The sequence below is a fragment of the Amaranthus tricolor genome, chromosome 6, assembly GCF_026212465.1.
Source record: "Amaranthus tricolor cultivar Red isolate AtriRed21 chromosome 6, ASM2621246v1, whole genome shotgun sequence".
NCBI lineage: Eukaryota > Viridiplantae > Streptophyta > Magnoliopsida > Caryophyllales > Amaranthaceae > Amaranthus > Amaranthus tricolor.
In genome coordinates, this window is record NC_080052.1 from 18,275,951 (window position 1) to 18,289,416 (window position 13,466).

General features: G+C 33.0%; 1 protein-coding gene across 2 annotated transcripts; it reads left to right on the forward strand.

Moving 5' to 3' along the window:
* Positions 1–515: 515 nt before the first annotated feature.
* On the forward strand, positions 516–8,590 carry LOC130815812 (2-oxoglutarate-Fe(II) type oxidoreductase hxnY). Of its 2 annotated transcripts, none has more exons than XM_057682301.1 (11): positions 516–846; positions 1,035–1,230; positions 3,385–3,483; positions 3,652–3,703; positions 4,146–4,267; positions 4,359–4,459; positions 4,549–4,607; positions 4,921–4,977; positions 7,708–7,753; positions 8,091–8,170; positions 8,244–8,590. In XM_057682301.1, the coding sequence occupies exons 1-11, from the start codon at positions 727–729 to the stop codon at positions 8,326–8,328; spliced, it is 1,017 nt and encodes a 338-aa protein (XP_057538284.1). In that variant the 5' UTR covers positions 516–726; the 3' UTR covers positions 8,329–8,590. The 2 variants fall into 2 exon arrangements, with proteins under 2 accessions (XP_057538284.1, XP_057538283.1); XM_057682300.1 differs by having other exon boundaries at positions 539–846; positions 3,379–3,483.
* Positions 8,591–13,466: the final 4,876 nt, after the last annotated feature.

Genomic DNA, 13,466 nt, shown 5'->3' on the forward strand with positions numbered 1-13,466 from the left:
CTAGCACAAAATTTATCCTAAAATAACAAAATTATGTTACCAAAAACTAGACAGAAATAATTAACTTTTTAATATGTACTTTTTAACGTGATTAATTGATTATGTAATTTAAAAAAATTGAGAACGATAAACTCAAGAGAAAAACATAATATTTAAATAAGATTGTCTCATGGTGAAACCAACCTTATTAAATTAACCTAATTTACACTTATTATCTTAAAGTGACCACTTATAATTTAAAAATTCTTGTGAGAGACGTTCTATTTAAGAGACCATTTCTAATTGGGTCGACCCATTATATATTTTTTAAAATATTGTAAGTAGGTATTAGAAATAATGTAAATAGACATTTAAGATATTAAAAGTAGACATTAAGAATAATATAAGTAGACATTAAAAATACGATAAATAATATTAATATTTAATAAGTTGAATTGTGATATATCTCTAAAAAAAAGACCGTCTTTTAAGAGAGTAGCTTAATAAACTTTAAAGTGCATAATGATTGAAAAAAAGTGTTTCGCGACATTTGGCGGTTAAGAAATATCCCCATCCTTTAAGCTGCATCCCCCGCCTAACACTTTTCTTTCTCGCCTTTCCCTGTTAAATTTTGGAATTTTCGGCTAAGTTCTGATTATTCCTCGTTCTTTCATCGGGAACTTTTTATTTTTGCTTAATTCCTACTTATATTTTGATTCCAAAATTTTAAAGTTTTTTGTACAAAATATGACGGAAAAAAACGATAATTCAGATAAAACTTCTCCTTCGATTACAAAGATTACTAATCTGAACTGCATCGATCTTTCCAGCCCTGATATTCATCATTCTGTTTCTCTCCTTAAACAGGTTTTTTTTTTTTTAAATTTTTTTTTCATATAATCATATAAAAAAGCATCATTTATCGTGTGCAATATGATAATTTCGATATGCATATTCATGTTAATTTGTAAAATGAAGAAGTTTTTTAATACTAGTTGGATTTTCTAGTATGAGTCTGTATGATTTATTTATATTAGGTTTTTATATGTTTGTAGGCATGTATGGATTGTGGGTTTTTCTATGTAATAAATCATGGAATAAGCCAAGAATTTATGGACGAGGTTTTTGCACAAAGTAAGAAACTTTTTGATTTACCAGTAAATGAGAAGATGAAGCTTTTAAGAAATGAGAAGCATCGTGGGTATACACCTATTCTTGATGAGCTTTTAGACCCTGAAAATCAAGTACAAGGTGAGCTTATTTCTTTCATTAAATTTGAGAATTTATTATATGGTTAAACCCTTTGCTGTATTTTATTGTTCTAATAAGTAGCTCAATGTAAATTCTGATGGGTTTTTTGAGTATGATCAAAAATTGTTTATGGGTTAGGTATTGTTGGATTATGTTATTGCCAGGGCCCTTCCCGTGGTAGTTTTGAGGTGCAATTCCCGTGGGTAGTTTTGAGGTGCAACTATCCAGGGCCTAAGTTATGAAAGGGTTCAACTGAGTTAATTCTTATTATTAAAGTTTGTATGATCTTAAATTCGTATATTTATTGGACATTGATGTGTTGAGAAAAGAGAAATTATATGATACATAATTGGAGAAAAAAGAACTGAAACTTTACTTATACAAGGGCTTTTTTTTTATGTTTCGCCTAGGGCCTAAAAATTGTCTGGAACGACACTGGTTATTGCTGTATCCCAAAGAGTATTTAATTGATCAATCAATACAGAATGTTTAGTGTGTATTCTGTATCAGTATGATCAACTTAAGGACATCTGTTTTCTTTACATGTTGGATATTTGAAAGTTAAACTCTTTGATTTCAGCCAATAGAAGGGAGAAGGAAAGGGGGAAGACATTTGGTTGATAGTTTTGCAAATATTTACTCAATACATGGTAATTACATGTTTCCTGATCATGATAAGATTGCACAGTCGAAATCGTGTCCTGTCTTTTATGTCAGCCTCTCAGGCGTGACACTTGTGTTTCAGACTCGTATCTGTTAAGAGTTTAAAACATGTTGTGGGTCTCAAATATCATATATGTGTTTAACATGTGAGTATCCTTAGAATTTTATCCAACCAAAAGAGTTGCAAATCGTATTAGAAATGAATATTCACATAAAGGTCCCTGAATCAGTGGTTTTTGATTGAATGGCAAGGCCAAACAACAAATCGAATCTGATACCATGACAAGGAACCAACTTAACCAAAACCTTAATCTGATGGTTGAGGCCCAAGGATATGTTATATACTCTGAAAGGGGAGGCTAAAACCTCACTCAAGGATCACTAGGATATGTTTAAGTGAAGGTTTATGATGTATCAATGTGTGGAAACCAAATAATGCAATATAATGATAAATGCCAATAATAAGAAATAATCAAGACAAGTATTTAAGGTGGTGCACCAATCTTGGGCTACATCTACCATCTAGCCTAGGATTATATTAATGTGTTTAAAGGAGAAATACAAAACTTGAAGGAATTACAATAGAATATAGTGTAAGGGCAGAGGGGAGCTAAAATAGGAGTAAATTACATAAGCAAGAGATTGTGCTCTTAGATGAGACTTTTGGCATCCCATGACTAAGTGTTAAGAGGTGTTATTTATAGGGAGAGTAGTATAAAAAATGGGGCAGCAGTTGTACCCTTTGTATGCCACGACAGAAACATCAAGAAGGGAGGCAGTAGGGTCCGCTCGACCAGGGACTCGGGCGAGCAGCCTTTCCAGCAGAGGGGTCAGCAGCCTCTGTTTCACTCCTTTCCTCTTCCATGCTATACCACGGTCTCTGATGCTTCTTACACTCAATGCTAGGACTGATTTCTTCTCTTTAAACTCTTCACATGTCAAAGATACCACCCATAGAATCTTGTACTAATGATTTCCATACAAACCAAATCACAAACATGTGATACTTTGTCCTCTTATAACCTTCACTAATACACATGATTAATTTCCTTAATCATGTTCTTGATTACTTGGTGAACACAAGTCACCATAATCACAACATACTCCAACACCCCTTTTACACAAGAGCCATTGGGGTTAGAAATGTGGATACAACACTAGTAAACCTGACGTGAAATATTCCCTTTTAAATAGGGAGCGGTTGAGATTCGAACTCGTGACTTCTTATCATGTTAACTGCTGACACCATGTCAAGGAAACAACTCAATGAAAAGCTTCAACTAATGACTGAAGCTCCAAGATATGCCCTATACTATAACAATATTCAAGTCCGAGAATCGTTTTTCAGGGGTGATAGTATGTATTTGCTTAATATGTAATGGAATGCCTTCTTATTGTAGTTACTTTTGTGTTGAATACTATGTTAGTTAAAGCATAGTGACATTTCTAGACATTTAGATTATGTACTTATTATTTTTGTTCTAGCTATAGGAGATCACAAAGAGGGTTATTATGTTGGTATTGAAGTACCCAAGGATGATCCTGAAGCTGAGAAACCATTTTATGGCCCAAATATTTGGCCTGCTTCAGGTACTTTACTTCATTGTATTCATCTCAAATTCTCAACATGTAGTTTGAGTAAATGATTGCACCTTGAAGTCATGTAAAATAAATTTCTTTTAAATGAAATTATTAATATTTCACTCGTAGCACATTAAATAATGCAATTTTAACCCTTATATTTGATGTTGTAACCAGATCTTTTGCCTGGCTGGAGGCAAACCATGGAGAAATATCATCATGAAGCACTGTAAGTATCAGAGCATCATTCTCTTCATTCCTGTTTGTTGGACTTTAATTTTTCTCTTCTGTTTTGTAAAACCTCATTGCTCCTTATTAAGAATCAACTTACCGTATAAGCCTTCTCGTTCAATTTTAGGCCCCAGAGATAAAGATAAAAAGGGCCCTTAAAAACTTAAGGCTTAATTAACTATATAATACTCTTTTGTTTTGTATTGTTGATATTTTAACAATTTTATATAAAAAATTCGTATACCTATATAATTTGTGCCTTATAAAATTTGGGGCCCTGGTCGAAAGCCCGCTTTGCCCTTACTAATCAACAGCTATGTGCATAACTACCATCTGTTTTTGATCTGTTCCTGGCTGAATGACTGCTTCACTAGTATGCACATGATAATACCGAATGGCGTACTCAAAGATACATTTTAAGATATCTGATTTACATACAGGAAGGTAGCCAGGGCAGTTGCAAGGATCATAGCTCTTGCACTTGATCAGGATGCAGATTTCTTTGATAAGCCAGAGATGCTGGGGAAACCTATTGCAAACTTACGCCTGTTACACTATGAAGGTGGATCGAAATCAACTTGTCCATCCAATATTGCCCGCCGATATCTTTATCTGATTTTTTCTTGTAACTCACTTTGTTCAATTTCTGTTAGGTCAAGTTTCGGATCCATCGAAAGGAATATATGGGGCTGGTGCACATTCCGACTACGGTCTGATTACCCTCTTGGCCACAGATGGTGTAGTTGGTCTGCAAGTATGAATGGTGCAAATCCTGTATGATTATCGCCATCATATCTTGCTCTATGTAATTTTATGTTGACGTTTCTCCTTTTCTATTTGAAGATATGCAAGGATAAGGATGCCAAACCGCAGATATGGGAAGATGTACCTCCAGTAAAATGGTAAGCTAATGTCCAAATTTGTACTCGCACCCTGAAATCAGTAAATGACTGTAGGCAAGATATTAGGAATCATGTTTTTCTGCAGATTTGTTTTCTCGTAAGCATATGCTAAGTGTTATGTAACTCGAACTCTTGATTTCACAAGTGTCTATGTTGGGTTTTCAACACTCAACAATGGTATGACACTGTAACTCTTCATTTTTGTGTGAAAATCATGAAATTTTGTACAAAATGTCTGATTCTAGCTCTCGTCTCAAAGTTAGTCTGTTATATTTGCTATTATGCTTAACTAATTTTTTCTACAATTTTTCAGGGCCTTTATTGTGAATCTTGGTGACATGCTGGAGCGCTGGAGCAACTGCGTTTTCAAGTAAAGTACTTCATATCCCTCTAATTTTGACATAGGGATGTATCATGTTGGATGTGATAAATGGTGTCAATTTTACTTCTACAATTGTCATTATATTTTGGCAGGGCTGTCTCAGACATTTTAGAGGCCTGGAGCAAAAATGAAAATATAGGCCTTCATAAGAAATAAATGCTTTTGATTTTTTTAAATATGAAGCTTTGTTGTGAATGTGCTATGACAATGGTGAAGAACAAACAAGAATAAAATGCACAAAGAAACACAATAACAGAGCAAGAACAACAATGGAGACAACACAAGATATATGAGGTATCTACGGATACCTCCCCTTCAAAACAAGTTTCTTATCATTAATATATCAACATACATCAATGACTCAAGTCATACAAGCCTTGAGAACACTCACTCAAAGTAAAGATTGAATCTTTAATGTTAATCTCACACAAACATGCAAATACAAGATGAAGAACTCCTATGGTTGAAACCCTAATTGCCTCACTTGTGTTTGCCTCTCTCAATACCCTAATGATGCTCTAAGACCCTCTTTTATAGGCCCACTACAAACCGAGAACAAAACAGAAACTCGCATTTTTGGGGTGCTGTGGCCCGCTCGACCAGGTCGAGCAAGGGTTCAGAGCCTTTTGTTCTTCGAGTGGGCAGCTGCTGTGATGGTGCGTTGCTTCCCTTACGTCTTCTCTTGTTCAATGCACATCCAAGAGCCATCCTCAAGCACTCCCTTGCCTCCATTGATGCACACTAAGTCGGGCACTTTGATCACTTCATCAAGTGATCCAAACTTCAATCCTCCATATTCCATTGCACTCACATCTTCACTCTTAAGTGTGCAAGATAATGCGTGAGCTATGAGGTGCTCGAAGTCTTCACTAGTGGCATGAGATCTGGGACTTGGCACAACAGTTTTTAAACATTATTTTATAATAATGTCATTCAAATTAAAAAAAAAAAAAAAAAAAGCATTACTCTATACTAATCATAAAGTAAAAAAATGCAAGAAAAATTTATAATGGAAAATCTAGTTTGAGAATAGATTATTATTTATCTTTTTAATTAAATCAATAAAAAATAAATAATTGCAATTTGCAAACTGATACTAAATTTAATTTTCTATTTTTAGCTGAATTATTCATCTCAAAATTGTTATATTTAGAAGAAAAATATTGCAAACTAAAAAAACTCAAATGTATATATCAAGTGAAAAGAAAATGAGAAATGTGATAAAATTTTAAGCTAAAATATCATAAAAGTATAAAAATACGCCTAATAAAAAAGGGAATGAAGAAAGATGGCAAGCAAGCTTTCGAAGTACGCAAAGTGATAATGAGCATGTATATTTCTACTAATAAACTTTAGTAATGAGAGGATGCCCAAGTAGCTACTAACTTAAATTCAATAGTCCAAAGTCATGAACAAAGTATTGCCCAAGTAATACTTTATGTCCAATAGACCCAGTTATTTTAATCCTCTCTGCATACAGACCTGATCATGAATAGAGAATACCAAATTACGTTTCGAACAACCATTAATAGAGAATGCCAAATTACGTCTCAAACAACCATTAATGCTTGATGGTCCAGCTTCTACCGTCTCCTTTTCGTAATCATCAAATGAGGCCCCTCGTAATCGGAGGCCCGGAGCAGTCGCTCCTACTGCTCCTGCTAAGAGCCGAGGCTGTATTTCGGAAAAATTATTTAGAATAGTCCAACCTTTTCATGATTTTCCTACGATAATCCCTCCTATTGATTAATCATGAATGATTCCAACTTCAAGGGGTATTTTCTTAGAATAAAACCGGTAACCGGAGGACTTTCTACAAACAAGTTTTTAAAAAAAAAAAGATAAATTAAAATAAAATCTCAAAAAAATATTTAAAAAAGGGATTTTTTTAATTATTCAGAATTTTATTATGTAAATTTTCACACGTTACATTAATTTTTAGTTTATTTTTTGGTGAATTATCTACTATAGCAGATTATTGGGTTACCCAAGTTTAATCTACGCAAATACCCCTAAAGTTGGGATTATTTATGGTTATTCGATAGGTGGATCATTATAGGGAAATGATGAAAAGATTAGATTATTCTAGGTAATTTTTCCTTATATTTTTTTACTGATTTCTGGATGAATATTGCATCTGAAATAATGCGTAAAAAATGGAGACTAGACAATAAGTTTATAGGTCTTTGTAACTAATGCTATGTTTGAATGAAAAGAAATGGAGGGAAAGCAAGGAGAGGGAAATAGATGGATTGCATTTTCTTCATGTGGATACCAAAAGGGAAAAGAAGGGATATACAAGGAAGGGAAAAAAAAACGAGAAAATAAGAACAAATAAGTGATTAGCATAGGAAAGAGGAGAATTATAGAAGTAAAGTAAGAGCTATAGAAGAAGAACGGAAAATAGGGCAGAGAAGAAGAAATATAAGAGGGGGAATTCAGATCGTATTCATTTCCTGTCCTAACCAATTATTACATCACCATCATATATATAGCGAACAAGCCTAACCGACGTGATGCTTATTACTAGATTGGTTAGAACTTAGAATATTAATTTTCTCGAAGCTTCACTTAATTTGACAATTAAAACGTCTTGTGTGGACATTGATTGATTACAGAATGTTGTGGTGCTTAATTGACACTGTAAAATCAGTGATCACATCCTCAAAAACCTGAAATCTACTAGCCTCTCATCCCATTTGATTTTTGTTCCTGCAGATCCACCTTGCACAGGGTTATAGGGAATGGTCAACACAGATACTCTGTAAGTCCTTTACAATTCCCTAATGTCACGCGATTCGTGATTTGGTTTGATTCGTTGTACAGATTCGGATTCGCAATTCGCTGGTCGGCATATTTGTTGTTCGTTCGCTTAAGTCTGGTTCGATTTTTAGGTTCATGATTCGTGCATTTGATTTGTTAAGAGTTTTTTATTTTATTTATTAGACAAAGTAGAGTATAATCAAATAATATTGATGATTCAATAAGAGCTTCGAAAACGATTTAGATTAAACTTTGCTTAAATCATTACTTGTTAGCATCTTGCAACAATAAGGTTGCCTTATATTATACTGGAATTGCCATTGATTCTCTGGATGCAGATAGCATTTTTTGTGGAACCGAGTCATGAATGTGTTGTCGAGTGCTTGCCGACATGCAAATCAGAAACCAACCCTCCGAAGTAAGTCTGTTTAGTGACTAACTACAGGTAATTTCTGAACTCTCGCGTTTACTACTTACCATTTCTTGCGTAGGTTTCCTCCTATCCGATGTGATGAGTATCTGAGCCAGCGCTACAAGGATACCCATGCAGACCTCAGCACATACAAGAAAGCGTAGCTGTGTTTTCCATTTGAGTTCGAGATACAGGATGACGATGAAGACGAGCATGACACAAAGAAGTAGGGGTTTTCGATGGACTAATTAAACTAGAAAGGATACAACATGATAGTCTATTGGGGCCATCATTGGAAGGTAGTATTGATATAATAACAAATTTCTACTAATGTAGTTCTATATATGGATTATACTTATTGGCTGGAATACGAAGAATATTTGTATTCTTACTAGTTTCATTTCAAAAGGAGATATTTCTTACTAATTTTCTGTAATATTAAATGTGTAGATGAAAATTAATAAAATTTATGAGAAATATAACAAATTTAATAAAATAGATAAAAATGATTTATGAGAAAATAGTAATTTAGCAACCAACACTTGAGAAACACATACATGATTTAAATTTACAAATAAAAGATCTTTGGCTTCTGACATGTCTTACATGTATGTGTGTTGGGCGTTGTAATTTGTTTTATTCACTAATTGGGGTAAATTTAAATGATTTTGTGAAAATATGTCCACACTCTAATTATATTGGATTAAAGTACAATTTTCATGAGTTGATAAATTATTGTGCATGAGGTATAAATGTATAATACTTATGACTAAATTAGTCGGCAAGTGGTTTGATTTGTAAAAACCAAATTCCACTTATTTTGGTGGTTAAGTAGAAAATCTGGATATTATTAATTCTAAGTTGTGTCTTCCATAAATTAATTTGTTGAGTAAAATACATATTTTTCGTATGGTTTAGAGTTTACTCATTATGGTTAAGAGTTTTTTTTTTTTTTGTAAAGGTGAGTTTCTACTCAAAATAATTTATTCTTGATGTTTAAAGACTTGATAGTAGAAGTTTGTGAACTTTATCTGGTCATGTGGAATGAAAGCATCAAGTTTCGTAAGATTTTGAATATGTGGTTTAATGCTTTTATAGCTTGCTTGTGTGTGAATCTTGATTAGTTAAAAATGAGTAGTAATTATTTATGCTTCATAAAATTTGGAGTTGCAAGCAATGTGACTTGTAAATAATATAGAAAAACTTTGAAGATAAGAGGGAAAATAAAACTAGTGACTAGAATTGTGAAATTTATCTCTTAATGAATATTATGTGATCTTTCTTATTCAACTCCTTGAATGTGGGTGTATTATAAATATTCTTTTGTCAAAATAATAATATTTATTTGAGTAATTTTTATGAAAGGTTTAAAAGAGTGTTTACTAAAAGTTATTAGTTATTGTGTTCAAACTTTTTTCAGTATGTGATGTTCTTTGCATTGTGATGTTTCTTATATTTCCTTAAAATATTATTAATAAAAGTGTTGTTAACAATTGGAAAGAAAAATTATGAACTACATTAGGTTTGAAGAACTTGTGAAACTTTTAGTAATTGATGTGTTTCTTTTTGATTTTGTTCATAATTTTAATTAAGTCACTTGTTTGTTATATGAATATTTGTTATTATATTTGAAGAGTTGCAAAGTATTAATAATAGATTGTTCGACTCATATTGTGTTGAACAAATATGGAAAGGGGTTAAACATGGCTATTTAAATTATGCATATGAGTTAAAGGTAGGTGCCTAATCTAAATTTAGACTTTAAGTGTTCAAGTTGTTTTGTTGATTCCTGAGTTGTGCTTTTATAACCATTATGATTTTGGAATACTTATGTGTTTCTTATTGTTTTGAATACAATACTAAGTGGTGCTCATCAAATTATATGTTACTTAAAGACGTGTTTGGGAATGGATATTTGATTTGTAATTTCTAAATTGCCTCAATTCACTTGTTTGGGAGGTTATAAAATTCAATTCTAGAATTTGGCGAAATTCCAATTGAATTCTAATCCTCTTTAAAATACCCCATACTAAAATGACAGCTCAAGGCCTGTCATTTCAATTCTAGAAAATATGCACCACCTTCAAGCTCTAGACTTCCAAGCTTTAGAAACAACGCATTTCGTATATGCTGGAATGGCAGCAGCATGTGTGTTGGGTTTCAGAACATTGTATGGTATTTTATAAGGCTTTGAAGACACTATTAGTTGAATGCCCTTTTCTCCCTTTATTTTTTCAAATAAAAAACTTTTCTTTTTTCTTAAATTTTAGCTTGGCGAATAGCATTGTGACACGATATGCATATAACTAATCTTTATGGGAGGGTCTCTTAGCAGAGTCTCTTATAGTAGCATTGGCAGCGTGTTGTTGTACATGGGAGATGTTGCTTCTAGATATTCAATCGAATTATCAGGTTAATTTTGGGTTAGGTGTTTTTAGTCGGTTCAAAATCGGATCTTGTGTCCACATTAATTTTTACATTATTTTAAATTCATTCAGAAGTCGGGTTAAGTCGGTTCCAAGGTTGGATAAATATCGAGTCATCGGGTTAAATAGCGACTAAATTTTACCAAAAAAAGTTTTTGAACCATTATGTTTAATCGAACGTTAATATCGAAATTTGGAAGTAATTCGTCATTTTTGCCAAATAATGTTAGAATTTGAAATTTAGAAATTGAAAATCTAAATGATTCCAAACATACTTTAGGATTCATAATTATGGAATTGAAAATTCTAAGATTTTCCAAGCAATGAATTTGAATTTGCAATTCATAATTTAGAAATTCAAAATTGAATTTTAAGTTTTCAATTCAATTTTTAATTTCCAAACGCTACCTAAGGTAATTGTATGAATTTGTTTGATGATTTTTCTTTTGAGATAAGTATGATATTGTGATATAAATTCCCGAATGGAGGAAAGTTTTTCTAGGAGGATATCAAGATAAGTAGTTCTTGATATGATTCTTTTCACCGGGAAAAAGAATACCATGATTCTGGGATGAGGGAAAAGTCCTTAATAGGAAATGTGAATACCATACATAACTTTTTCAAAAGGATTATCAAGATAAGTGATTTTTGATGTGTCGATTGGGATAGGGTTAAAGCCCAAATGTGGAAGAGTATGCATGTTACCTATCCCTATGGAATTTGTTGGAACTTGGCGTTACTCTTTATTGAGGGATGAGTCTTTGAGTCTTAATTGATCTTGAAGTGCTATGCGGTGTACTTTTATTTAATATGATCCACCTGTGTAAGGGTGGAGGTTAGCCACCAATTATGTGAATTTCGAGTTAGTATTCCACTAACGCGCTCATGGACATCAAGGTAGGTGCATAGGCCATAAATTATGCATGCACCATATAACTTAAGCGTAGTTTGTACCTCTCTTGGCAAGGCATGTGGTTTGAGGGTCTCAATTCAAATTTTACAAGTTTAAGATTTAGTTCACTTATTTGATCAAAAGTTCTTGGAGTTCACTCACAACGACTTGTGAATGGTTGCCTTATATCACTAAACGACAAGTTTAAGGCTTAGTCCACTTAGTTGCTATGTGCCAAATCCTTCTCTTGCACATGTAATTTTCTTTAAATGGTATTTGTAGGGGATTGTTGGATAAATGATCATTTAAAGCTTATGCCAGCAATTATATTTTCATTCATGAAGTGTTTTAATTCTGTTAAAATAGATTTATGCTCTTAGACTATGTTTTATGATGGTTGAAATAGAGTTGTTGAAATATGCCTATAAACTGTGTTGTTTTATTCGTTTGGAAACATAAAATTTTGATTTTATTCTCTCTTATTCTTCTATTAACTTGTGTAAGAGTGGTATTGCTCCACACCTCAAGTACTAAGTGTACGTTGCTTTAAGTTGGTGTGTTAACCTTAGGGAAGTTCCCACTAATTACACTTGGGATAATCGGGAATTAACTTTCTTAATGCAACGAAAAGTTCGTGTCACACCCTACTTATCCTTATCAAACACATCCTAATTATTATTACCAATGTGTATTGATAATTGTTAAAAGTATTCCTGTTAATCCATAAAAGTTGAAGTCAAATTAATCTTTATTTATAACTTAAAACTTAAAAATGAACTAATATGAACAAATATGTCTAATGGTTAATGATACTATAGCATATCAAATACAATTGTAGGATCTTATGATCTTATGATTGGATTCCATTGATTTTAATCCTATCCCTTATCTATCCAAGGTAGGATCCCGACTCTAACAACCTTGATACTAAACATATTTACGCTCACTAGCACTCGTCTTTTAAGTTTAAGGGGTTGAAGCTTCTATTTTGGAAGGCAGCCAAAGTGTACAATACGTCTGATTACAAAGACCTTTTAGTGGAGATTAGAACATATTGTCACTAGTTGTGTATCATTTACAGAACCACAACACTTTCACTTTTTTATGGCATTTATGCCTGCCGAAAGCAAAGTTGATATTATGGTAAATAATATAATACATAAACATTTAATGTGTTAAAAAGGAAAAATTTAGTAAGTGGAAAGGTGATTATGGTCCTAAGGTTATAGCTAGACTAGAAAAGGAGAAAGAAAATGCTAAGAATTATGATGTTATCCCTTCAACTGATACAATCTTTAACTGTAGTCATTATTAGGGTGACATTATGAGTATCCATTTAGAGAGTAGGACATGCACATGTCGAAAGTGGGATTTGACTAGGATTCCATAATAACACGCTATTGCATGTCTCTCTTTTGCCCGTAAAACTCTTAAATATTACATTGATCCTTAGGATAACTACTTGGCCACAATGCCTCTATTTTGGCCAAGAACTAAGCTTACCTTAACACCTCCACCTATCAAAATAGGGTATGGTTGACCTCCTTTAAATTGAAGTAATGATCCCTATGAATGTCGGAAAAAGTTTGGAAGACTAGGTAGGCACAGTAAGGGAATGCTTTGTAGTATTTGCAAGGTTAAGGCCTTATGAATCATAACTCATAACAAAAGAAAATGAGCAAAAAAGGGTAATATGCCAGTTGATGATGAACCACCACAACTTTCACGAAGGCATGGCATAACAAGAAAGGTAGGGATCCTTCATTAACCTCCATAACCACAATCCTTGAGAATGCATAACAAAGAGGATCTCAACTAACAAGAATAGGGAGAAATAGAAGATATATACATAGTGGTGCAGGGTCTAGAATGGGAAGATATGGGAAAGTAGGATGATGTGCTCGTTTTTAGAGCACATTTATCTCCTCATTGTAGTGTCAAGTCTCGCATTTCATAATGGTTTTTACACACCTTACGCATGATT

What these genes read in the sequence shown, in the direction of transcription:
- LOC130815812 (XM_057682300.1), top strand. Translation starts at nt 727, where the DNA reads ATGACGGAAAAAAACGATAATTCAGATAAAACTTCTCCTTCGATTACA. An exon ending in AAATATCATCATGAAGCACT is followed by an intron (nt 3,704 to 4,145) that starts GTAAGTATCAGA and finishes ATTTACATACAG; the next exon opens with GAAGGTAGCCAGGGCAGTTG. An exon ending in ATGGTCAACACAGATACTCT is followed by an intron (nt 7,754 to 8,090) that starts GTAAGTCCTTTA and finishes CTCTGGATGCAG; the next exon opens with ATAGCATTTTTTGTGGAACC.